This window comes from Amphibalanus amphitrite, unplaced genomic scaffold, assembly GCF_019059575.1.
Source record: "Amphibalanus amphitrite isolate SeventyFive unplaced genomic scaffold, NRLGWU_Aamphi_draft 000135F_arrow, whole genome shotgun sequence".
Classification (NCBI taxonomy): domain Eukaryota; kingdom Metazoa; phylum Arthropoda; class Thecostraca; order Balanomorpha; family Balanidae; genus Amphibalanus; species Amphibalanus amphitrite.
Window position 1 is genome coordinate 762905 of NW_024881630.1, and position 24700 is coordinate 787604.

At 51.5% G+C, this 24700-nt stretch overlaps 1 protein-coding gene across 5 annotated transcripts; it reads right to left on the minus strand.

Annotated features, from left to right (window-relative positions):
* Positions 1 to 80: 80 nt before the first annotated feature.
* On the minus strand, positions 81 to 24698 carry LOC122382241 (large neutral amino acids transporter small subunit 2-like). 5 transcript variants are annotated; one of them, XR_006256650.1, is made up of 14 exons: positions 24219 to 24664; positions 23330 to 23603; positions 17585 to 17729; positions 15460 to 15682; positions 12707 to 12822; positions 12025 to 12150; positions 7161 to 7260; positions 6647 to 6815; positions 6252 to 6355; positions 5296 to 5392; positions 4229 to 4325; positions 3064 to 3213; positions 1844 to 2021; positions 81 to 1300 (listed from the first exon to the last, which is right to left on the minus strand). XR_006256650.1 is itself a non-coding variant. In XM_043367333.1 (13 exons), exons 3-13 carry the CDS (start codon positions 17703 to 17705, stop codon positions 1248 to 1250), a joined length of 1437 nt encoding a protein of 478 aa, XP_043223268.1. In that variant the 5' UTR covers positions 17706 to 17729; positions 23330 to 23603; positions 24219 to 24698; the 3' UTR covers positions 81 to 1247. The 5 variants fall into 5 exon arrangements, 3 of the variants coding, with proteins under 3 accessions (XP_043223268.1, XP_043223267.1, XP_043223266.1); XR_006256649.1 differs by having other exon boundaries at positions 24194 to 24664; XM_043367333.1 differs by lacking the exon at positions 4229 to 4325 and having other exon boundaries at positions 24219 to 24698.
* Between the last annotated feature and the right edge of the window lie 2 nt (positions 24699 to 24700).

The window sequence follows — 24700 nt, forward strand, 5'->3', positions numbered from 1 at the left end:
AACCGTGGGGAACTTTCTCGCTCGTATATCACCAGGCGGCATATATTCGCCCGGTACCCTTTCTACTGTTAAAGGCATCGTTGTCAATGTCATATGTATTGCCGAAGGCGGACGTCCCAGAAGTAGCCAGGAACAACACAAACAGGCGCGTCGCTGCTTGTCAGGCCGCGCCTAGTCTCGGTCTGAACTGCTACAGCGCCAGTCCGAGATACCGCAGCGTCTGCCAGAGCTGCCCCGGCATCGTCCCGGGGCACATCAGCCACCTGATCACAAACTGAGCCAGTGATACGCCGCCGAGCCTCGGCGAGCGCTGTCGCAGCCCCTGCCAGAGCTGCCCCAGCATCAGTCAGAGATACCGCAGCCGCGTAATCACAAACTGAGCCAATCGCTACACCGCCGAGACAAATTCTCATCGGACGAACAATGCCGTCGTTAGTCATGGATAATGCCCCTCTGTACATAAAGACCATCAACTCATGTCCACCAAAATAGACGGAGATAAATAGACGGCTATTTCCATCCACATGTAGCCCAGTCAATTCGCTCACGCACATCGTTCTAAAAACAAAACGTGCACACTCAGCAGTTCCGCTCACTGACACACGCATCACGCCCATGACGCGCAGCACTCACACAGCTGTACAAAACGTCCACTGGTCGCCCGTGTCTCTACCGCTCCCCATCCACTGAGTCCAGCCGTGTGCCCAGCGACCGGTCGACTTGGATGAACACAGCACTGAGTGCTGGCCGCCGCGAGCTGTCGGCGGGATACGACATAGACCCTGGCACTCCAGCTTGGAAACAAGGCTTTGACTCACGGTACCGAGCCATCCGCTGGCATTGCCGCTCAATGACCGCTTGGCTACCCTGCGAAGCCGACATGTTCCATCGCCGTCACATGCAGGCTCAGTTCGCCAGCAGATGTCACTACGGCCTCGTCTCGGACCTTCACCATCGTGTCCAGTCGTGAGACCGAGTACCGACCGTTACATGAGCCCGAGCGCGACCCGGGGTTTCCCGTCGTCTCTCCATGCTCTGTATATCCATCGCTGGTATAGCAGGCCGCATATCCGCTGGTGCCACACTCCGGTCCATCACAGTGGTCGCCCCCTTTTTCTGGGACCAGCCGAAGTTGTCACCGGGCCCGCTCACCAGCTGAGAGTCAGCCTGCTGCCGCCCGCCCGTCTCCGGCGCTGGGTGGACCAGAGACGGTCAGTGTGGAACGGGCCCGCGGACCGGCCGGTCGTCTACTCCTCCTTCACGGCCAGGAACAGCTTCTGGGTGAACACGTTGAACCGGGCTGCAACGGCAGGCGATAACGTGTCAGTACTGGCGCTATAATGCCCACGTCACACGACATCGGCAGTCTGTAGCAGAACATCAGACATCAAGAATGAACAGAATCGTCCAATCTTGTTTATTAGTAACACAAATACCAGACATTATAGCAAGCAGGATTATTTTTCATATTATAATTTAGCCCTGCTATAATCCCTGCGTTCGGCAGCTGAAAAATGGGGGATAAATTATCCGGGATCACCGGTTATTATTTGGTATTGTAGGAACTAGGAACCATCGATGCAATAAGTCCCATTTTTAGATAGTTTTTACTTATTTAATGGCTCTCGATATGTCCGTTGTGCACGGTGTCGGCCTAGAACACCGAATGATCCCGGCGATCCCGGGAAATTATCCCTGATTATCCGGATGCCAAATGCACGCAAGGAATCTCAGTGGGAAGCAAGCGGAAACCTGAGATTGTTGCAATCATGTATGTCCGCGGGACTGAGGACACACATGATTGCCCTCTGTCCCTCCTCTGAGAAGCCTGTCCCCCTCTCACCAATGGCCCGGAGCGCCCACGCCGGCTTTTTCTTCCAGTAGACGAACACCAGGTAGGCGGGCACGCCGGTGAACGTGATGAGGATGCCCATGCCGACTTCCACGGGCTTCACGTAGAGCGGCATGAAGACGAGGAAGCCGCAGATGAGCAGGAACACCACCGGTACGAGGATGTTCACCTGCAGAGGCACGCACGCCGGTCAACACTCCAAGTCATTAGAGCAGTGACAATTCGTTGGAGTTAATCGGCCGGCCATTCAGATCGACTGGGGAATGGTTGGACCAGACAATAATCTCCACCACCCACCTAGCAAGGAACTAGCAACAGCTATTTCGCTAAAAAAAGGCGTCCAAACGAGGCTTCCCAGTTGCCATACCTCCAAAATGAATGACCCTTTCCGCAAAAAAAGACCGCATTTGATGTCCGACCTCCGGCCGTCGAGCGCTCCTTTCTCAGATGTCTCACAGTGCCAAGCTCTCGCCTGGTAACGTTACCTACTCAGTTAGACATCATAACATCTTCATCCCGGTAGCGCCACCTAACGGGATGCTCCACTCTAAAGATCACCCCTCGTAGTGCCACCTACCCGGATGGGCCACTCTAGAGCTCACTCCCCAATACCGCCACCTAACGGAATCGGCTTAAGTTGACCCTCTCCTGTAGCACTGCACTCCCCGGATAGGCTAAAACTCACCCCCTAGTACCTTCACCTACCAGCTGGGGGGGATAAAGCTCACCCCATGGTAGCTCTACCTACCCGGAGGGGCTGCTATAGTTCGTTTTTTTCTAAGTTCGACCCTCACTGTAAACATCTCTTTGAACACAGCACGAGAATTGATAGCTGAATTACTGAGAAAACTCGTTGGCGCACAATGATTTCGCAGACGATCAATTGTATCAAAATTATTTCTACCTGGCTCCTTTTTCCCAGACTCGCAGCTCGGTATTTGCAGCCCCACAAGGATCGAGGACTTGTCAGGAAGTATAAGTGAACTAATTAAAAAATCGCGCGGCGTTTAACGTAACAGTATATCATCGGTGTTAGAAACTTATTTTGAAAATATTAATTCAAAGCTCCAATACAAAGTGCGCTAACCAGTTTTCTCAGTAATTCAGCTAGCAATTCTCGTGCTGTTTCCAAAAAGATGTTTACAGTGAGGGTCGAACTTAAAAAAAAACGAACTATAGTCTAAAACTCGCCCCCTAGTAGCGCCACCTACCTTGATGGGCCGCTCCCGGTGCGGATCCTTCCACCTCAGGTAGAGCAGGCCGCATATCGAGCACAGGATGAACGAAGACTCGATGAAGCTGGCGTAGTTGATGAGCGCGAAGATGTCACTGGTGCACAGGTACACCAGTGACAGCAGGCCCTGCCGTCGGCGGGGGAGGGTTAGACGGGCGTGTGTCAGACGGCGCAGAGGTTACGCGGAAGCAGGCGCCCTCGGCCGCCGAGCCCAGTATGCTACAAATCCAGTCAGGATTGGTGGCCGAACAATAATGCTGAAGGTAATCAAGCTGATTGCTAAAACGCGAATATGTCGCAGCTCACGGGTAGACTTCCAAAGCAAGGCTTTTGAGAGGTCGATGATGTGTGAGTCTGCGATGCTGACGATTCGCATGGTGACAGAAGGCGACTCGCCAAATACTTATCACTGCTGCACCAACTTTGTTAGTGCTGGCCCTCCATAAGCATCCACCCTTTGCGAAAGTCAACCGTCACAAAAAAACAAGCAGTCCCACCATAATGCGTCCGCTCAGCGGCTAACAATTCACCGGTCGACCCTCTTACCTGTACTCTATTAGACTACTTACTTATAGTACTTACCGTCGTCCGATGGTGACCTGTGAGCGTCGGTTCTCCCTCCCGCCCTGCTCTGTTCTAAAGTATCTCAGACTCACCCGAAACTTATTCATAAGGCCCCTGCCCAACTGTTTTTATGTAAGCTCTAATTGTTGTAGTAATACCAATCACCAATTGTCAGTTCTGAAGCCGAATGGCAATTGGGTCTGGCAAACACGGCTACTGACCGCCCAAAATCAGCAGCTGCCGCCCCGCGGTACGCTAAACCAAACGCACCAGCGATCTTCTTTGGAGGAGTCCCCTTAGCTTCGACCGCTATGCCCCTTCCCGAATAGCCTGCCCTTGCAAAGTGTATCATCCCATGCACTTTCCCTAGCCCCTATCACGAGATAGGGGCTAGCGAGATAGCCCCTATAGAGATATAGAGATAGAGATAGCCCCTATCACGACCTACCCTCGCACGGTGTACCTCGGCTGTACGTTCTGTCCCATGTCTCCCACTCCCGGCCCATTCACAAGATATTAGACAGTGACCCGTCCTCTCACGTTGTACCATTCCCCCGACCCCCTCCCGACCCACTCACGAGGTAGGCGAGCGCCGGCGCCGGCGTGTAGTGCTGCATCTGGACGCTGCAGAGTGCCATCGGGAAGTGACCGTGCCGCGCGCCGATGAAGCACAGCCTGGGCGCACACAGATAGACAGACGGCGGCCCACCGACCGCGGCTCTAACAACGGCTACGTACCGACGGCAGAGGCGGTTAGTGGCCCGGCATGCCCCCGCGGCCCGCTAAGGCCTGCCGCGGCCCTCTACGGGCGGAGAATGGAGGGATGGTGCTCGGATTCTGAGGACTAGCACCAGGGATACGCTGGCTGGAAAACAGGGACCGAAGAAGGAAGAAGATGAAAGCGATAGAGGGCGGAAAACGAACATAATCGGAAGGACGAACGGCAATTCATATGTCAAAATAATCCTATTCAGTTCGGTCTGGATGTCGGAATCGCATCAGGAATCGGAGACGGGAGCCTACTGAATATGGGGGCGGCCACACCCTTCTAACGGGTGGATAGGTTTCAGGGCAGGGAAATGGTCTTGCAGAGATAACACTGAAGTTGTGAGCGAAGCCAAATGCACCAGCAATGACCCGTACTAGTCGCAATCAATGAAACTATTTGGCTTCAATCCACACCGTAAGTGAGATTCCGCATAGACCGTGCCGTATAGCTACTCAGGGAGAGCACGCAGGGACACCGGGCAGCCAGGCGGGACTTCTCAGACTATCGTACACTCTTTCACGGGCCGACCAGGTTTGACGAGCGCCCTTCCCGGCCAGGCTCAGTCGCAGGTTCAGCAGGCCAGATATTACAATCGAGCCGTCCCAAAGTCGCTCGACATCTCATAATCAGAGCGCGACAACGATCCCCAACGTGCACAAATACAACACAAGACATTCATCGAATACAATTTTTAGCAATTATATCGGTCAACGCAGACCACTTAGCTACTTCTCTAACGCGTCTCTTCAAGCTCTAGGTCGATATTCTCTGTGCAGCTAAGGTGTTAGTGCGTACCCTGTCATGCGGCAGGGGAGACAAACCATGCGGGTGTGCAGCGGCGCTCCACCGCTCGCGGCGGCCGGTGCACGTACTCACCAAGAAAACCAGAGCCGGCATTGGCGTCACGTAGCTCTGGCCTATGAGTGCCAGCGAGCCGGGGAAGTGACCATTCCGTGCGCCAACGAAACACAACCTTCCGACGGAACGAGTGTCGGCGACACCCCGTCAGGTGGACGCAGCACGGGACAGTGTACGGACGGACGGGGCTAGGAGGCGGTGCGTCCAGTGCTCACCATGCGACAGTCACTACTCGGGTGTGCGGAACAAAGTCCGGGTTTTGAAAAGAAAAAGAGACAAAGATAAGTGTATTTTGATTGCGATGCGGTAAAAAAGACCGAAGCAAAGGTGAAATAAAGTGAGCAGCGTAAGAACTTATGAAGACATGTAAATACCGAAACAAACCATTTGGAGAACAGCGCGTCAGCAACTTCAAATTAAATTAATCTGTTATTAAAGCTGTAAAGATCAATAAAAGAGCAAAATGGGCATTTCACAATCATTTGCTAAACACATGCTCTGTCAAATGTGGAATGTAGGGGTTCAACTATTGGCAGACAAAACCATGCAACAACACCGAGGTGGTGCAAAACAAACCGGTGCTACCGATGATTCTGAAGATTGTAAAGGGCTATTGGCCTGTGTGCGTTATCGTAATGCCAACACGAAAATGCAGCCAAACACAAAAATGAAACAGCGAATCGTAATCATGCCTGAAACTGACAAACTTGATCCAGCGGGAACATGTAGCTGCGACCTATAAAGCCCTAAATCTATAAGAATGATGCTCAGGACCCAGCCATCCCAACTGGCGGTCACGGTCGAACAGCGGCGCTCGGGGTGTAACACTTGATCCAGCGGGAACATGTAGCTGCGACCTAAATATAAAGCCCTAAATCTATAATGATGCTCAGGACCCAGCCAGCCCGGCTGGTGACCACGGTTGAACAGCGGCGCTCGGGGTGTAACTGAGCGTACAGAGTGGACGGACCTACCTGGAGGAGGTCATGATGTGCACGCTGAGCCCGCCGAACGCCGAGAACGCCACGAACAGCGGCATGATCCACGCCATCACACCCAGAGTCTTGTTTGCGAATGTCTACCAGGAGCAAGAAAGGGGAACACTTTATACTCTGCTCTGAACTACGCTGCAAGAATAGTGACCTCGTATGAAAAAAGACCAAAGAGCCGTGGTACCATTTAAAGGAGCAACAACACACAGTCATCGTTAATTCCCCATAAATCGACTTCACATTGGCCTGCCATTTACAGAACTAACGCGAAGAAAGCTACAGCTGCAGCTCCTTAGCCGACAAAGGGAGCTGATAATGATCGACGCTCAGATTTTGTGTCATCGGTGCCCCCGACGACGGTGTCGGCCTCGACTTACCACGGCGATGGCGTCTGACGCGAGCATCTCGGCCGGCGAGAGCACCATCAGGTAGGAGACGTTGGCGAGCACGTAGATGCAGGTGACCAGCGGCAGGCTCAGATAGATGGAGCGCGGCAGGTTCCGGTACGGGTCGCGCAGCTCCTCAGTCATAAAATTCAGGTAGTTCCTGCAAACCCAGCCACACGGCCGTCAGCGATGGCACGCGACAAGCGTAAATGTTGAATCAACTACATCCGTGCAGTTATCGACATGTCTAGTGTTTGATTGGAAACAGTCGCCGTCGGTGCCTGCGGTACCTCAGCACCGTTTAAACACGAGCTCATTGAACATGATCTCGACCAGATGACAGTCACTGGAGTCGTCTCGGGCGGGTTCCGGCGTCAATTCAACACGGCCGGCCCACCCAGATACCGGCGGGCGCCGAGGACCCCGCGGGGTCACCGCGCGACGGACCCTGGTGGCACGTGATCGGCGGGGGGGGGGGCGGCCTCCGGTCGTCATAGCAACCCACCATCCGGCGTAGGAGAAGATGCCCGAGTAGAACGACACGGCGATCTGGCCCGGGTCCGTCTTCATGCCGACAAACGCGTTGTCAAAGCTCTGGCCCTTACCTGGAATGAGATGGCTGTGTCAGCATGGATTAAACAGCCCGCTTAGAACATTCTCTCACACCACTGGGTGACCACATTCAACATGAATTGTACACTCATCAACATTCGACACAATGTCTCACGTGCCAGAATACGCGACTGCGTAGTGCGTAGTGACCCCTCCCTCAAAGAAATGACACACAGACACAACCGCGCTGACGCGAGCTGGCAGATTCATATAGGTGAGACTCTGGGAGAGGGACCACCAGATTGAGACACTTGGCCGGGAGGGTCGGAGGGGGAACTGCGCGTCAGGGGCCGGGCAGGGGAGGAGGGGAGGTGTCTCCTCCGTTGACCCTGACCGTCCGTCCGTCTGACCGTGTCACCCTGCCGCCGCCGGGGCCAAGCCCGCCACAGGTGAAATATAGCTGACCGCTGGACGGCGGCCAGGGAGGGCGAGTCGCCGGCCGGCCCCCCGACCCGCCAATCAGGGCACAGAACGGCGCTGACGTCACGTGGCGTCGCCGCCGACGGGGTGGTGTGACGGTCCCATGCCGGGGTGGGAGCCGTGCCCGCCGACGGGGTGGTGTGACGGTCCCATGCCGGGGTGGGAACGGTGCCCAACGACGGGGTGGCACCCTCAGCCATGGGGCCAGGCCCCTCGGCGTCGGCTCATTTATTCGCCCGAAATCTCAAAATACTATCCACTATCCAGAGCAAAAAGTACACCTCATAGCCAAGTTTCAGAAGATGAGTCCATCCTCGGTCCAAATTAGAGTTGCAAAGTTTTCCCAATGGGCTGCTACCGGCACCGCCCCGCCCCACAAAAATTTTCTGGGATACCGGCATGCTACCACTCCCCAAGCAAAAAAACCACCAAATTACCGGCATTCCAAAAAACCTGCATTCTTGATTCTGGCTTACCCCTACATGAGATGCCACATTTTGGCAATTTCAGTAACCGCCCCACCCAGCAGCCACCCATTGTCCAACCAAAACTACCAGCAGCCTGATGTTGGCTGAGTTCGCCCCACAAATACCACAATTTGGAAACTCAATTCCAGTCTACAGCTGTTAAAATATCACCTGTAATCTAAAAGGTATTGCCTTCAAAAAGCATTAACACATTCATCAAAAAAGCAAGGACAAAGAGAACTTGAATTACTGAAATGTGTTTCTGAAGACTGCACAATGAGCAGCAATCACATTTACCACAAGCGTTCTTATTTTCCACATTCTCCTAAAATGTTGCAGGTACCAACCAAATAATGAACTATAGATACTAGATAGTCACAAATCACAATATAAAAAACTACATATTCGGCCATGTTCCTAACTGAGGAAGCGAGATCAACATCAGCTTTTCCTATCCACCAAGGCCATCCTATCCGCCATGGATTGCTGGCTCGTGAGTAAGATACGAATTACGAATCATGTAAAAATATGTGTTAATAACTCACTTGTCCTGGGAAGTCACCAAATAATATGTATAAATATGCCTGCTCTGTCTCTACATGCACGATAAGATACAAACTCTGCAGCAAGCACGTGTTGGAGCAAGAGTTGGAGATATACAAGTACCTATCATTGCATATGCAGATGATGAAGTTCTCATTAGTACAGATCCGACAGAGATGCAGTTAATGCTCGATGTTGCATACAGTCATAGCACGAAATGGAGATATCAGTACAATGCAAGTAAGAGCAAAATCATGGTATATGGGAAATGCGTAGATGGCAGAAGATGGTTACTAGGAAAAGAGCACATTGAAGTAACCACAGAATATACCCATCTGGGCGTCCATATGACCAACAAGGCTGAAGGAAGAAAGAGAATCGAAGAGGGTATGAAAAGGGCGAGAAGAGCGATGTTTGCAAGGTGCCCAGAAGGCCTTGACGTTGCCCGTACAAGCCCACTGTCTCTTTACACCACATGGAAAATATATGCTGAACCGATACTCCTGTACTCCATGCCAGTGACGATTTTCACAAATCAAGAAATTAACTACCTGGAGGTGATGGTGGTAAGACTTCTGAGGGCTATGCAAGGATTACCCAGAAGAACCCAGAACTTAGCTGTGTACATGATGCTTGGAGCGTTACCCCCTAAGGTGATGATAATGAAAGCAGCTATGCAATTCATTCAGTTTCTCGCTAAAGCAGCGCGGGAGCATGCACTGACGGAATACATGATACTGCACGGTGCTCTCAACAAGGACAGGAGCTCGAGCATACTAAGGCAATGGGAACATTACTTTACCGCATTGAAGCTACCAGGCATAATACAAATGATGACAACAAATGGAGTACAGGGTAAGAGCTGGTATAAAGTTTGCAAACAAGCCATCAACGCGTATACTAAAGCAATGATTATAGAAGAAGCTAGCAAGAGACAAACTATACAGTGGATCGCCGATATTGCACAAAATATGGAAGAATACGAGCCAGCGAATCAATTCTGGCCGAAAAACAGACTAAGTGTTATTGGCAGACAAGCGACAGGCACGAGGATACGACTTCTAACGGAGCAGTCGCTTCTTGCCACAGGAGTCTTAAGAAGGCACGCTGAGCGAAATGAGATCTGTCCATTATGCATGAAAGCAACAGAAACTCTTGAACACTTTCTTTATGAGTGTGTGGAACTGCGGCAAGAACGTGAGGAAGGACAGAGGAGGTGGAATGCGAGGTTAAATAGGACTCTACCTGCGAAGCTGACTGTCCGCAATGCTGACTCAGAAGAGGCCTTGTTGATCAATTACCTATACAAGACAAGGATACAAAAGGAACTGCAGTCTGCATGTCGACAGCAGTTGAAACGAGCAGGACAAGAAAAGAATCCTGTCCTCATCCTCCCAGTCTCTCCTTGCCCGGTGCCACCACTAGCGTCTTGCACAGTACCTAACGTAAAGGCTGAGATAAGGGACAGCAGAGGGTCATCAGGGAGGACAACCTGATGGTGCACCCGATGGGTGGAACCGACGACTGAGAAGAAGAAGAAGAAGTATAAAAACGACATAATATCCTCCCCCATCTCAAACGCGGGAACAAACACAAGGTTATCAAGGATTTCGTTATTTTCGAAGCAGATGCGCCATGACACAGTTTTTAACCAGCTGATTAAAAAACTGCAAAAAAGGTTTTAGGACTGCAAACTTCTGCCTCGTGATTGATTTTATTGATAAAAATCATTCAACACGATATTGAATTCCAATGAAATCAACACTGTGAGTGTTATTCACTACAAGAAAATTGATTTCTCTCGAGTGATTCAACCAAAAGGGCATATGAATAAATATTACGTCATCAGCTTACATCCTTCTTTAGGGGACAGAGGATCTTAAAAGTCAATCCTTGGTTGCCTTTGCGCCACGTTGCGCCACTTTGTATTCATTTCGTCTGCATGTTGTGTTTTCTTGTAAAGATAAGAATAAATGCCAGTTTAATTCATTTTCATTTCATTTTGGGACCAAAGTTAGGCTCAGAAGTCAGAGCTACCTAACACCTGCCTTTTCAGCTGGATTTTCAGTGTCAAATTCTTTGTAGAGTATCTCAGACCACATCTCAGGACTCAAGGCCAGTTTCCAAACAATGTGTTTTGTGTTGTTTTGATTCTGCCTTTTGCCTAGGGAAGGTTGCCATGAACATTTATTTATTTTAGTTATTGTATTATGCCCATTACCTACCATTAGACTTACTAATTGGTTGTGCTTTTGCAACATGAATGAGTATTCTTTGTCTTCCTTTGATAGACCACAGTAGATTCTTGACAATTCTAATTAGAGCCAAACCTGTGAAATGCTGAGGTTCATGTGTTACCCCTGTCCCCTACCCTTAGCAATGGAACTTCTACCACAAAATGTATTTTGCAGTGGCTAAGATTGCTGTTATTACAATTCAATAGCCTCTTAATGTCCAAAGTTTGAATCATATGCTGATAATTTTTTGTGTGCAAAATCAAAAATACCGGCATGCTACCGGCAAGACATGCCAGATACCACGAAAAAACCTGCGGTAGTGAAAAATTACTGGCATGCCGGTAGTGCGGTAGGGAAATTTTGCAACTCTAGTCCAAATGTTTGCCTAGGATCCGTTTATCAGCCTTCAGTGAACACATGACCCGAACCGTCAGAGTGAATGGGTCCTGACTCCTGAGATCATTCCTCGGGGAGCTGCAGGACCCAGCCTGGCCGAGAAATCAGTGTCGGCAAATTTCTGTCTTGGTGGGCGGAATTAGCCGACCGACGTGTGTCCCAGCCAATGCGACACATGTGTGCTGGTGGCCGGCATACTCGGCAGATTAATAAACAGGCGGCTGATGCGGTCGGCAGCGCAGCCAGGGGTGTAGCCATGGGTGCCGACCCGGCGCCGTGGGACCAAATGGCCGACGACAGGCCTGCACGGGACAGTGGTCGTCGACCGGGCACAGTGCAGGAGTAGGCACCGTCTGTTCGACTACCGCGGGATCAGGCCCGGCCACCAGACAGCACAGACAGACTAGTGTCACTGCAAACTGGACTGATCAGCTCATCTCGGCCGTCGGCCTGATCAGGAGTACGTACTTACTGCTAACAGGACTGTATATGCAATTACACTTTCAGTCTGCATGACGATCGGAAATGCGGCTCCGGTGCTAACATCCACTAGCCATTGATAATGGGATATATCGCCGAAAGCAATAAACACTGATAACTGTGCAAGTTATACAGGAGCATTAACCAGGGAACGGTCAAGTTCATCATGCCGGTAAATGAGCAACGGCGCCAGGTAAAAGGGCGCCATACGCACCCATGCAGAGCACGACGAGTCCGACTATGATGACGAGAAGCAGCGCCGACACCTTGGTCACCATAAAGACGTTCTGCAGGCGCGCCGTCACCTTGACATTGTAGCAGTTGACGAACGTCAGGATGCCTGAAATAGAGCGGTAACGTCTCGGTGAGTAGCGCAGAGGTAGTGGACAGTGAGGCGCCAAAACGCTGGCGGCCCGCCACGGGATGGGCCGTCACCAGCCGCCCTATATAAACCAGGCCATCAGTTGGCGGCGACCAGAATGTCCACCATTTACGTCAACAAAACAAAAACAACCGAATAGCCCCTCATGCCAAAGGGAAAGGGAGGAATCTTAATTAACAAAAAAGTCCAAAGCAGTCCGAACCTCGCTATTGTAATTTCAGATCTACCGAATGCTGATATTGTACTTAGGTCACCCACGGGTAAAAATATGCATCAGAAAGCAGCACACCTCTCGAACGCACTATTGTCACCAATACAGGTAATATTTTCAAGAAAAATAGTTATATTAAATATATCGTTGAAAAGAAAAAAAAGTTTTCGCTATCAACGTTATGCATATTTTCCCATCAAACATGGTAAACAAAAATGACATTTGACAAACACCAAAAAATGAAACCTGTGATCTATCATTCTCTATTCAGCCCTCGGCGATGCACTTTGCGCTCCTACTCACAGATGGCAGCAGCGGCGAGCAGGCGGACCGACGCCGAGTTGACGTCACAGTTGGGAAAGAACGGCTGCAGCACGTAGTTACCGAACGTCAGACCCATGATGGCGTTGGTGGTCGGCCTGCCGGACAGGGAGACCCGTAAGAAGGAATGCCGTGAAAAGCACGCAGCATGCGCCCAAACAAAGGCAGCTGGTGGAACAGATATTCATGAAACCAGGAGCAGGGCACAGTTCAGGGTCTCTAGCCAGCGCAGACTTTGGCCGCAACGGAAAAATTTGGTATACCGGGTGGCCCAGAAAAAACGTTCCCAACTTTAAATCAATATTTCTCAGAAAGTGATAAAGATACAACATTGAAACTTCTACTAGTCAATGCGGCATATATTCTCAGTAAATTGTATGATTTTTATGCTATTCGGTCAATTGCTTTTTAAACGGTTTGTGTTTCTAGCATGCCATATAAAAATTACTTTTTTGCTCAGATGTTTACTAAAAAATATGAATGAATGGGCCACTTCCATCTCGGCACCACGGCCTGCAGCCATGACTGCTACTGACAACTAGCCTCATTGATGGTTCAGACCTCAGGGTGACACATTCCCTCTCGCTTTTTGCCTTATTCGGTCGATTTACTGTTGGATCTTCTCAAATGGAGGGCGATCAGCAGTAACCCATGCGCCGTGCCACTCATTCTGCTCGAAACAGGGCTTGGTGTTGAAACCAATGGCATCAATTTACACCATTTTGGCTCAGTATTTGAATATTTGGCACATGAGTGGGACAAAAATATTTAAAATAACAACACACGTGCTGGTTTCATTCACGTGTTCTATTTTTTCCTTTTTTCTAACATGGTACGTCTAAGCCAATCATCACCAGGTCGTTCGACATCGGCAAAAAAAGCAAAAACGTCTTACTTAATTAAACATAAGATTGCTGGCTTGAAAATGATGGTACAGTGTTATTATTTGGCATACCAATGCGCAAAGAAGTGACGCAAACTTGATTAAAATTTTGGCTCGTTTTTTGCACTCGAATTTGAGATATAGGCATTCAAAGTTCGGAACGTTTTTTTTGGGCCACCCGGTAGATGTTGAGCATCATTGTCTGTCGGTATAAATGTTTAGCGACATTTATCAGTCAGCCGGAGCGACCACAAATCAACGTTTGTATGAGCTCATTTACATCAGAGATGGTGATAAGATGTAAAAGGATGTTGAGTGGCTGAACTTTGAATTCAACCGCCCAAGAACATTTACAACAGACCGCACGGGTCGCACTCGCATTCCAGTGACGAGCGCGTGATGGAGTTAACCAGAGGTGCGACACGGCGTCAGCTCGCGTGTCTGTATACGCTAGTTATCCTAACAAAAGTAATGAATGGGATTATCTCAAGAAATTCGTCGTATTATTCGTGGTCATATTCATCAAGCCGAGTTTCATTTCAGGAAGATGTACGGCCAGTTTTTGTCAGCACACGATTCACAGGCGTACCGAATAACCAGCCTTCCTTCATCGTGTTGTTACCCCGCAGCATTTACAGCACTCTCCCATAAACACAGTTGAATACACATACGGCATGCAGGCATGCTCCTTCTGCGTGTTAAAGCCGGCGCCGGGCAAGGTCAGTCTGCAGACGGTACAGTATATAGTCTGAGCACATCTGGGGCGGTTTTATGAGCGCTGACTCAGTCACGCACAGACGTCTAACACTACCACGGCTCGACTGGCTGCGGGTGCTGAGCCGCCAACACAAACACGGCCGACAGCCGTCTGCGAGTATCGTCGCCGAACCACGCTGAGTGCCCAACGGCCGGTCATTTGCCGTGCAGTGTGGGACGTCAGTCGGTGTGGCAATGATATCTCTCAGCTTCCCGTTCGGTCAGCGGCCCTCTCCCCACTCACGGCAGGGAACTGAGATCAGACGACCTGGCGACCTCTTGGCCAGCGGCCCGGGGGTGTGGCTGGACGCCGGCAGACGGACCAAGAGGCCGCACCGCCCGTCCCTCCCCGCGACCCCGCCGACCAGTGCAGAGCTAACGGTGCAGCGTCAGCCATCCTTCACTGGCTCAGAGGCGCCGGCCGGCGAGCCGCCCCCATTCCATGTGAACTCTCTCGTCCGCCTGCCTCACCCGGACCCGCCCGCCCACTCTGCCCCGCCCCTCGGTCCGGACAACGCCCCTCGCCGGACCACGTGCAAAGGCGGCGGAATCGAGCCCGGCTACCCAGTCCCAGCCGGGAGGGGACAGGGTGACGGACGGCTCGCTTCCGAAAGACTGGTGACCTCATCGCCCGCCGCCACCCCGTCACAGACCGTTTGTGAGCCGCCCAGATGGGCGTCATGAGCGCATTAGCGCACATCTGGGCCGGGGCGCCGAGAGGCGCCGGTGGCCGGCTCGTTACCGCTGCCGAACCGGACCGGACGGCGCCGTGAGACTGACTGGACGGCGGCTCCGGCCCGACCGACTGGGCCCCGCCAGCTCCGGTCACCGGTAGAAGGGACAAATCGACCAAAACTCAAGAGAAGGGTCAAAATATCCAAATGGATGATTGATTCGGTCATAACATAACTTTTCGGGCGAGTACTTATTCTCTTAGTTGTTATGACACATGCACTGAACTCTGGTTTCCATCATAAGCATCGTTTCACACTAACGATTGTACCGCTATTCATCAGGCACAAGAACCCAACAACCCATGACCACAGTGTAAACTCTCTATCCTCCCTGTTCACCCCGTTCGCTCCGCAAAACTCACACGAAGATCAGGTTGGCGTCCCAGAGGAAGAGGAAGGCCGGCAACGGGCCGAACGCCTCCAGAATGTAGGCGTAGTCGCCGCCCGATTTAGGAATCGTGGTGCCCAGCTCGGCGTAGCAGAGGGCGCCGATCATGGAGAGCACTCCGCACAGTGTCCAGACGACCAGCGACATACCGACGGAGCCGCACTCCTGCAGCACGCCCACCGGCGAGATGAAGATACCTGCCGGGACGGACGGACAGTTTTTAAAGTACACAGTTACTTTCCCCAGAAGGACGGGTGACAACTGCAGGACGCCCACAGGGAAGGTGTAGATAACTGCGGGGACGGACGGATAAAATCAGTGAGGAGAGCGCTGTGACACTGGATGGACAAAGCCGCACCCTTGGAGTACTCCCGCCGGCGCTATATAGGTTCCTGCCGGGATGGACAGCCCTCATTCAAAGGGATACAGACTGAATGGAGTGCACACCGTGGGACTAAGACGCTAGGTCATTTTCCGACGGACGCCTCAGTTAGCGAGGGTCGAGGGAACGTTAAACAGAGGTGCACCAAATGACCAAGGAGGTAGGGTCAGCACTCGAGCGGCAAGGTCAGCACCCGATCAGCGAGTGAGCCGGGTCAACGCACGGTCTCGGTCAGCACGGTAAATTCCATCGGAATGCATCATGGCAGGGGGTACTTACACACGACGTGCCGGTTAGCTAGCCTGCTGACGGTAGTCCGCCAGCTCAGAACCATCAAGAGAGTCTTGACGGGAATAGTCGTTTGTCTTTCCAGCAGCTACCCGGTATCGACCAGAATAGTAAAGGTAATGATAGTATTCTTACTTTCGCAATTCATCCGCCAAAACACTTTGTTCATTACCAGTTACATTAACATTAGTTCAGTAGCTCAGTTGGTACGGCAGTAGCGTAGTCAATGGGCGAGGATATGTGAGTCCGGTTCAAGACACTTCAGTGCCTTTGCAGGTCGTGCCTGACGGCAAATTAAAACGCGATAACTCAGTTTCTGCCGGAATTTGCCAAACTAAAAGTTTAAATATTGTTTATAACGTAACACAGTTCATCCTTGAACTTAAACGCGTCCAAATCATAATAAGTTCTATCGTTTTCTGATCTACGTTTTAACCGCGATAGGAGCAAACAGACCAGCCCGTCGCGAGCGGTAGCTGCAGCGGGCACCCCTGGGATGGCTGAGACTCGCTTGTTGCGCTCAGGTTGTGACACACAGACAGCTGCTACCCTCCCACAAACACCCACTGACACTCTGTGGTAACTGCAGCGCAAACACCGCGCGACGCTCGACGAGATAACTGCAAACGGCAGTTTGGGCATACACATGTGTCATTTTTAAGTACAGCGGACCGGCGGCTGTCTCCACCAACACTGCGCCTGACAACCAGCAGTATACACGCAATTAGAGATGAGCAGTGTTAGCAGGACCAGACGTCCATATAATCCACTGGCTGTAAGGGTGTTACATTATTGCATTTGATATAGCCACCGCTACCCATTGATTCATTGTCTCATACAAATTATGCGAAAAACTGTGACCATGGGTCGGTGATTTGACCACGTCGAGCTGCCTGTCCAGAAATTGCGGAAACCTATTAAAAAGCAGCACACAGAAAACGCCAAACCCGTTCGAAATTACACAAACATCCTCATAACTACAGTACCGGTCAAAGCTCATCGTATTTAGCGCAATCGTTAGCCAACTCCGTCACTGTTACCCTTGTCCCTTACAAACAAAATGGATCGAGAAGGGGGAGGTAGGGTCCGGGGCCGAGAGGGGCAGGCGAGGGGCACGGAGGGGTGAGCTACCGTCCCCGATCATCGGGTCCGTCCATCTCAGGCGAGTCGTCACTACCGGTCGGTGTAGGGTGTCCCTTCGAGGGGCCACCGGTCCGGCAGCGGACTCAGTGTTTGACAGCAGCGCTGACGGACCGACATCTTACGCCCAGACCCGGACCCCGAATCAACAGAGGACCAACTGACATGTTACGGTCGGAACTCGGCAGACCAACATATGGACCACAGATGGAAGAATCACGTGCTGTCCTTCCAGGTCGGTATCCCCGGAAACTCTAACCCTTATGACGTCCGACATCAGTTTACGAACCTGATCCGATGATGATGCCCAGGATGACGGCCACGCCCTCTACCAGCCCGAGCTCCTTCCGCAGCTTGACGTGGCTCCCGCCGGACGAGTCGCTCGGCCGACGATCCATCTCCTGTTCCATGGCGGCGGCCGGGGCGGTGGGGCGCTGCGGAAGGGTACATGGGTGTCAGTGAGGGGCTAGAAAGGGGCACAAGGCCGACAGGAATGGAGCAGGGTTGCCGGGCCGTCAGGAGCGGGACAGCGCAGCGTCCGTCCGTCATAGGTATGACGTGAAGCTGAAGGGAATGGTAAGAATAAAGGACATGAAAGATAATGAACACAAGAAAAATGGAAGGTCTATGCAACATCTGATATTAGGTGTATCATTGAAGCAGAGCTATCGCTTTCGCTAAGGAGAACAAATATATAAGTCACACATGAAATATAAGTCACACATGTGCACATATACCTACGAACGACGATACGAATATACCTGTACGACGAGAACGGAAATTGATTGATTTGCTATGAAAACATTGATCATGTCCATCACACAAATTGCAACGCAAAATGACAAATGAGACCACCGGAATGGGATAGCATGTGTACACAAGCAAAGACTAGCGCTGTGATAAGTCGCAGCAGGCCTTGTTTAGAAACACAAGCCGGTCGCCGCTCACATCCCTGATGAGATGTCTGATGACCCCGGGACCTCCCACGCTAGTCGCCGTCCACACGATTGGTGAGACGCTTGACTGAGACCCGAGGGTCGAGATTCAACTCAATGGTAACGGATGCTGTGAGACCGGTGGTGGTAACGGGACTTAAGTGCCGGATTCTGGTTCGAAACGAAAATCTGTCACCACATGGACTAGACAAGATGCATATTTGTGACATACGAGTAGTGTGCGGATATAAGTTATAACTGTAGCTTGCTTATTATAGGTATTATGCCCATTATGAAGCGATACTTTGACTGTTCGTGTGCAATAAACAATATCAAGTTCGTAGAGATTACAGCAGTGCACACAACAGTTGTAATGACAATTGCAATTGCCCAGACCAATCAAATAATCCATACCATTATCGAATAAATGGTAAATGCGCTAGAATGTACTGCAAACCTTATTTCAAATCAGCTTAGCAGCCCTCTGAGCTCTTCCAATGGTACAATCCAACAGTGATGAGTAAGAAATAAGCAATGGCCTACACTTGGTCTCGCGTCCCGCCGTACCGTTCCTATGCCTGATGCCACCCCTCTGATCCCTCCCACTCCTTCTAGCCCAGTGGACACCGGACACCGGACACCCCTTACGGCCGAGTTCATCTCCCGGGCCGACCCGCAGCTGGGTCGGCCGGTCCCCGTATCCCCTTACCACCGCCCCCCCCCCCTCCCCACCAGGGGGGGGGGGGGCAGCTGTGCTGGCACCACGCCCATCGCCGGAACCCGGACGTAACCACCGCGTGCTCGACGCTCGTGTGGGTGGCTGTCTCGTCGGCGCCGCGGCCGGCGGCACCACCACAGGCCCACACGACGCGCGCCACGAGTGAGCGCCACATGCAGCGTGGCTGGCAACAGTCTCCACTTTAGATCAGACTGTGCCGGGTGCCCAGCAAAGTAAACTCAATACATTGAAATGGATGAAATCGAAATAGAGCAAGGGCTCAAATTAACGCGATTCATACAGTGTTCTACATTCAATTGCATTCATGATACAACTCAGACAGAGATAATGACCGGTGACCACCGACTGACTGGCCAACACGCAGTTGTGCACGGGGAGCACCTACTATGGACGTCAAACCCCTTGAGACCCCACTTTTTTGCGATAATTTTTAAATGCGTCAACTCTCGTTGACAATATTCTGGCAATGTGTGTTTCAGAACCTGCCGAAACTTTTATTACTAAGGTATTTTGACGCCAAACGATTATGAAAGGTACTTCTCATTCACTCGTAATGCTAAGGTCAATTCAGGCCCAGGCAGAGGCTTGCGCTCGGCCACACTCGAGCCCCGCCACCAGCGCCATCTGCTCTTAATGTCATTAACCAGCGCCCGCTACCGCTACCAGCTACCGCCCACCATCAAGCCTGAATGGAGCGCAAGACGCGAGTGACCGGTCGCCAGGCAAGGAGCGCCGGAGGGGTAGGGCGGAGCTTAGCGCTGACGTCATTACGTGGCTCCGCCCCATAAGCGCGTAGCCTCTACCCAAACAGCAGATTCATTCCGTGAAATTTAACATTACGAGTGAATGAGAAGTACCTTTCATAATCGTTTGACGTCAAAATACCTTAGTAATAAAAGTTTCGGCAGGTTCTGAAACACACATTGCCAAAATATTGTCAACGAGAGTTGACGCATTTAAAAATTATCGCAAAAAAGTGGGGTCTCAAGGGGTTTGACGTCCATAGTAGGGTAAGGGCGGGTAAGAGTACGCGGGCGATAAGAGTACGCATCAGCTGTTTCGGTTGCTTAGCAACGCGGGTTTGTCGAGTTCATGAAGTGACATGAAGCCGCCAGTGCGTGCTTGTCACCAACGGAACGTGGGCGTTGAGCGGCGACGCTGTTGAGTTTAAGGCGATGAATATTATTTTCGAGCGTTATGATATTATTATGGTATGGTAAAATAATGTTGATACTTGGCAGCTCAGATAAGGTACATTTCCGCGATTGTTGTGGGAAACTTGTGAGGTTATCTGGGGAAATACTGTGCAGTGCAATATTCTGTTTGCGAAGTTTTACACAACGTTTCGGGGTTGTTTTGTGCGCGAATTGCATGTACGGTAAGAGGACGCACTGTTCAGGAGGGTAAGAGTACGCAGAATTATACATTAAATCGAATATACAGAAATATACAATTATTAATCTATCGCTCAATGACGTTTGTTTTGTAGGTATATCATCAATGGAGCGCTGTGATGCAGATGCGTACCCGAAATTCTTCCAAATACGAGTTATTCTCCCTTTTGATTGTGCATGTTTTTAAAGAAACACACGACATGATTATTTACTGATTTATAGACTTGAAATATTTATTTTATGTTTTTTCTTTTTGGATACTAGAATTAACTTAAATGCCCTCTGAGTTTGAAGTTAAGCATTTGGACAGTACAAGCTACATAGGTGTGTGTTCATATGCTTGCGTACTCCACCCGCCTGGCGTGCGTACTCTTACACACCCCATATGGTAAGAGTACGCAACTGCAGCGGTTCAGAAAATGTCAGTTTTAGACCACTTCCATTTACGCTGAAGGATCGTTGCCCCATGGGATGATGGCTAATTCAATGAACTTTAATATTCCCTATTTGCGATTTCTTTCTTTCAAATATTAAACAAATGAGAGCAAGAAATCCACTAAGTGCGTACTCTTATACGACTTCACCCTATTTGTAAACATCCTCCGCCCAGCGGCTACGGAGTGCCGTGTCGAACCGGCCCGCTCACCGCCCGCTGTGATGACGCTCTTCCTGTTGGGTACGGCCGACCCACTGTGACTGATCAGCCCCAATTGACCGAGGTCGGTCGAATAGACCGGTCACACGGCCATCTGTTCCCACATGTGCGGCCGGCCGCGCCCCCGTGCTGACCGCTCACGCAGCCAGGCGGGACCGAAAAACGTAGACTGACACCACCAAACCGACTATGAACCTTGGCTTCGAATAGATCAATGACTCCGTAGCCGGGACAATAAGCTCAATCAAGGTAAATGACTACGAAAATATTCGTTCCACTTACATGCTGATAATGACGACGATGCTGTCAAACAACAAACACCACATCAGCATGCTACTTTTAACAGTCTTCTGGCTCATCGAACATTGATCAGGTTGCTTTATTTGCCTTGCACGGGTTACAACGAACTGTCGGCCGGTTAGTCTCGAAAGGCCCCATCGCGCTAGTCATTGGTTGGGCGTTTAAACTTTAAAGTAAACGGTATAGCGCACTGGCACAATGTATCGTTCGACGGCAAAGTCGGAGTTTAGCACGGCACGTACCACGTCGTGCCAAGTCACGGGTGTCAAAGTTGTTCCGCTTGCATAACATTTTTAAGTCCACGTTTATATGCCAGCAATCGCTAGCTGAATGATATGAGGTCTTTTTGTAGGATGACCTCGTCACTTTTTTATGTAGTATCGGACCACTTTCGATGCATTATCGATCACCACTGCACGTGCAAATAAAAGTGGCGCAGGTGTCTGCCCACAATAACTCGGCAATTACCGAGCCGACTGCGATGAAACTTCGCATGTCGGTGGGCACTCCCCAAGCATTGGATTTTCATGTGCCATGGTTGGAATGCTACCGCACGTGCGCACGTGCAAGGGTCGCTTCCAAATCTCGAGAATGGCTGAGGCGATGGCGTTCAAACTTAGTAGACGATTAACCGCAAGGGACAGGCGTGCTATGCGTGCTATGCGGACAGGCTGATAGCGTGCTATGCAAAGGTCAGTTAGGACCCACTTTATACGTGCGCACGTGACGTGTCCGGAGGCCGCTTCCACATCTCGAAAACTGCTGGGCCAGCAGTTTTCGGCCCGATTGTGCTAAGATTCGGTACACCAATTGCTAGGAACCGGTAATTTGGCGCCCCACACAGCCAGTTGGGGTACCTCTTCTCGCTTGCGCACAAGCAGGTCTCACCCTCGCGCTCGCTCGTTTATCGTCCGCCAAAAGGTGCCTCTTGGTAGGTGATCCCAAGGGTATGATGGAGCCCAATCCCGACCGCAAATTCGATGCAAATGTTGTCCCAGCATGGCATTGCCGATCTCCCGGTCTGGGAAACTGAAACCTCCGCCTTTCAAATACCGCCGACCTTTCAGACTGTCCGGTCTCGAGGCCGTGGGCAGATCGGTCCGGATCCCGCACTGCTGTCAGACACGAGCAGTCTCGACCGGAGTAGGCACTGTCCCAATATTGTCGGTTGTCCTAACGACGTAGAAGGGTGGTCGCGCTATGGAGCGACTATATCCGGAAATATCGCGTTCATGCAGTAACCTTTAGACTCGGACCATGTCATAGGCCTCAGTGTTAGGATGCACAAGGCGTCATCAATACGGCATTACCAGTTTACCGCCGACAGTTTACCGACATCGGTAGGGCGGGTCAGACTATCGACATGAAGTAAACAAATTTACTATGTTGCCACTAAAAGGTAGACGGTTCCGTTTCAACTTTTAAGCAGCCCATAATCATTATCGATCTTATTATCGATCTTATGGCATGCTGCGATACATACGCACTGCGTATTCTGTATCAATATCAGGCAATCTAAAACCACTTCGTGTTTCAGATGCTTGCTCGCTTTAGTAAATCGAAAGACGGTCATTACGGTAAGCCGTGAGCCTAGGTCGCATTGCCTACATCAAAGCATGACAAGAAAAAGCATGACAAAAAGATGAATCAGCACCTCTGCATCTAAATTTGCATCCATATGCCGGAAAGATGCAGCAAATCCTCTCATCTCAACGGCCATGCTATATCAGTCGGCTGATTCATGCCGTGATCGATCTGTGCTGAAGGAGGGCCACGTCATAGGGTCTGGGTACCGCCCAGTGCTCACAGACCCGACCCGACCCGCGGCGTCCCACGCCGGGCTGCCGACGGCCGGGCGCCCTCCCTCCGGCGGCGTCACTGCCCCGTCGGCTGGAAATCGATAATCCCACGTGTCGGCCGAGCCCAGCCTGCCTCCCTGTTCGGTGTCCGCTGACCGACTACAGACAGACCAGACCGTACCGGGGCACACCGACCCACCAGTACCACTGACCTGTGACCTGGGGCAGTCGGCGGCGGGCAGCGGAGCTCCGAGCTGCAGCTGCTGCGGCGGCCACTATTCACCCGGCGCGGCGGGCCGGTCCACGGTGACTGAGCTTCGCCTTACGTCAGCCCCGGCCGGCCGGCCCACGTGCGGCGCTGCCTGCGCGCGCACCGCCGTCCAGCGTCCTACAAATAGGCGACGCGCCGCCGCAACGGCACCGACGATCGACGACCGTCGGCGGGGTGGCGGAGTACGGAGAATCCATAAAAGCGCACGGCCGGCCCTGCGTGGGAATAGGAGCACGGTATCAGGCACGGGTCAGGGGCCCGCTGGTCCTTCGTCTCGTCCGTCCCAGCCCGCCGGTTACTCTCACTCGTCTCAGTCTACCGGTCTCGGGTCCCGTCAATCGTCCCAGCTCACCGCTATTCGGGCAGGTCACCCGTCCCAACCTACAATGTCCCACCGGTCCCTCATCCCAGTCCACCGGTCCATCGTCCCAACCGTGGTCCCAAGTCCCAACGGCCACCCGTCAATCGTCCCAGCTCGCCGGTTACGACTTACAGGCACCGTAAGACAAATGGTTCGTTGTGTGGTTCGTTAGATAGCGAGCCCGCCCGGCCCCTTTCAAACCATCCGGGCCAAGACGGGTTGTCTCGCGGGTCACCTTCTCCGCTCTCGTAGGCTTGCGTTGCCGTATTTATCCATGCAATCTTTCTACCTGAAATGACCGCGTACGATAATGACAGACGACAGTTGGATCCAGTGTGATCTGTTGGACGCAAGACCCTAAAACTACGTTGGACTGGACGTCGGTCCAGTTCCGGCCGACTCCAGGTCCCTCGTCCTCAGTCGCCGCTCCCGTCCCAAACCAGCCTTTGGTCCTGGTCCTGGTCCTTGCCTCGGTCCACCGCGGCGGTCCAACATGAACCCTATCCGCCCTATCCGTCGCCCGTCGCGGATCGGTCCTGTTCGACTTTCGCTTCACCTGGAGGCTGGAAAATCACAGGGTGAAATTAAAATAGCCATGAGGGAACACATTCGCATTTCGTATCTCCATTGAACCCACAAAATTGTCGCCCGTTATATCACACCATCACAAATCATATCACAAATATATCACAAATATCACACCATATCACAAATCATAGACTGAAATCAACCCGTCCCGCCAAATTGATTGAAATGCCAAGCCAGACGTCTCAGTCTGGCGCCCGCGGGGGGACCGGGTTCAAGGCTCAAGCTTCGTCTCGCTGCGCGATGAAAGCAGTGGGTCATCATGGGTAATACACTGAGACAAACAACCAGATAAGCGTGACAGAAAATAATAAAAAAATGATTCGATCTTTTCGGTTTTCCCGTCGGGTGCCAAGAGCAATTCAA

Bases quoted from the DNA above. Each gene is read 5' to 3' on its own strand.
- LOC122382241 (XM_043367333.1), bottom strand. From the start codon at position 17,705: ATGGAACAGGAGATGGATCGTCGGCCGAGCGACTCGTCCGGCGGGAGC. The intron at 12,823-15,459 runs GTGAGTTTTGCG...CCTGTCCGGCAG, and splicing joins GACGCCAACCTGATCTTCGT to GCCGACCACCAACGCCATCA. The intron at 5,393-6,251 runs GTAGGTCCGTCC...TTCCGTCGGAAG, and splicing joins CACATCATGACCTCCTCCAG to GTTGTGTTTCGTTGGCGCAC.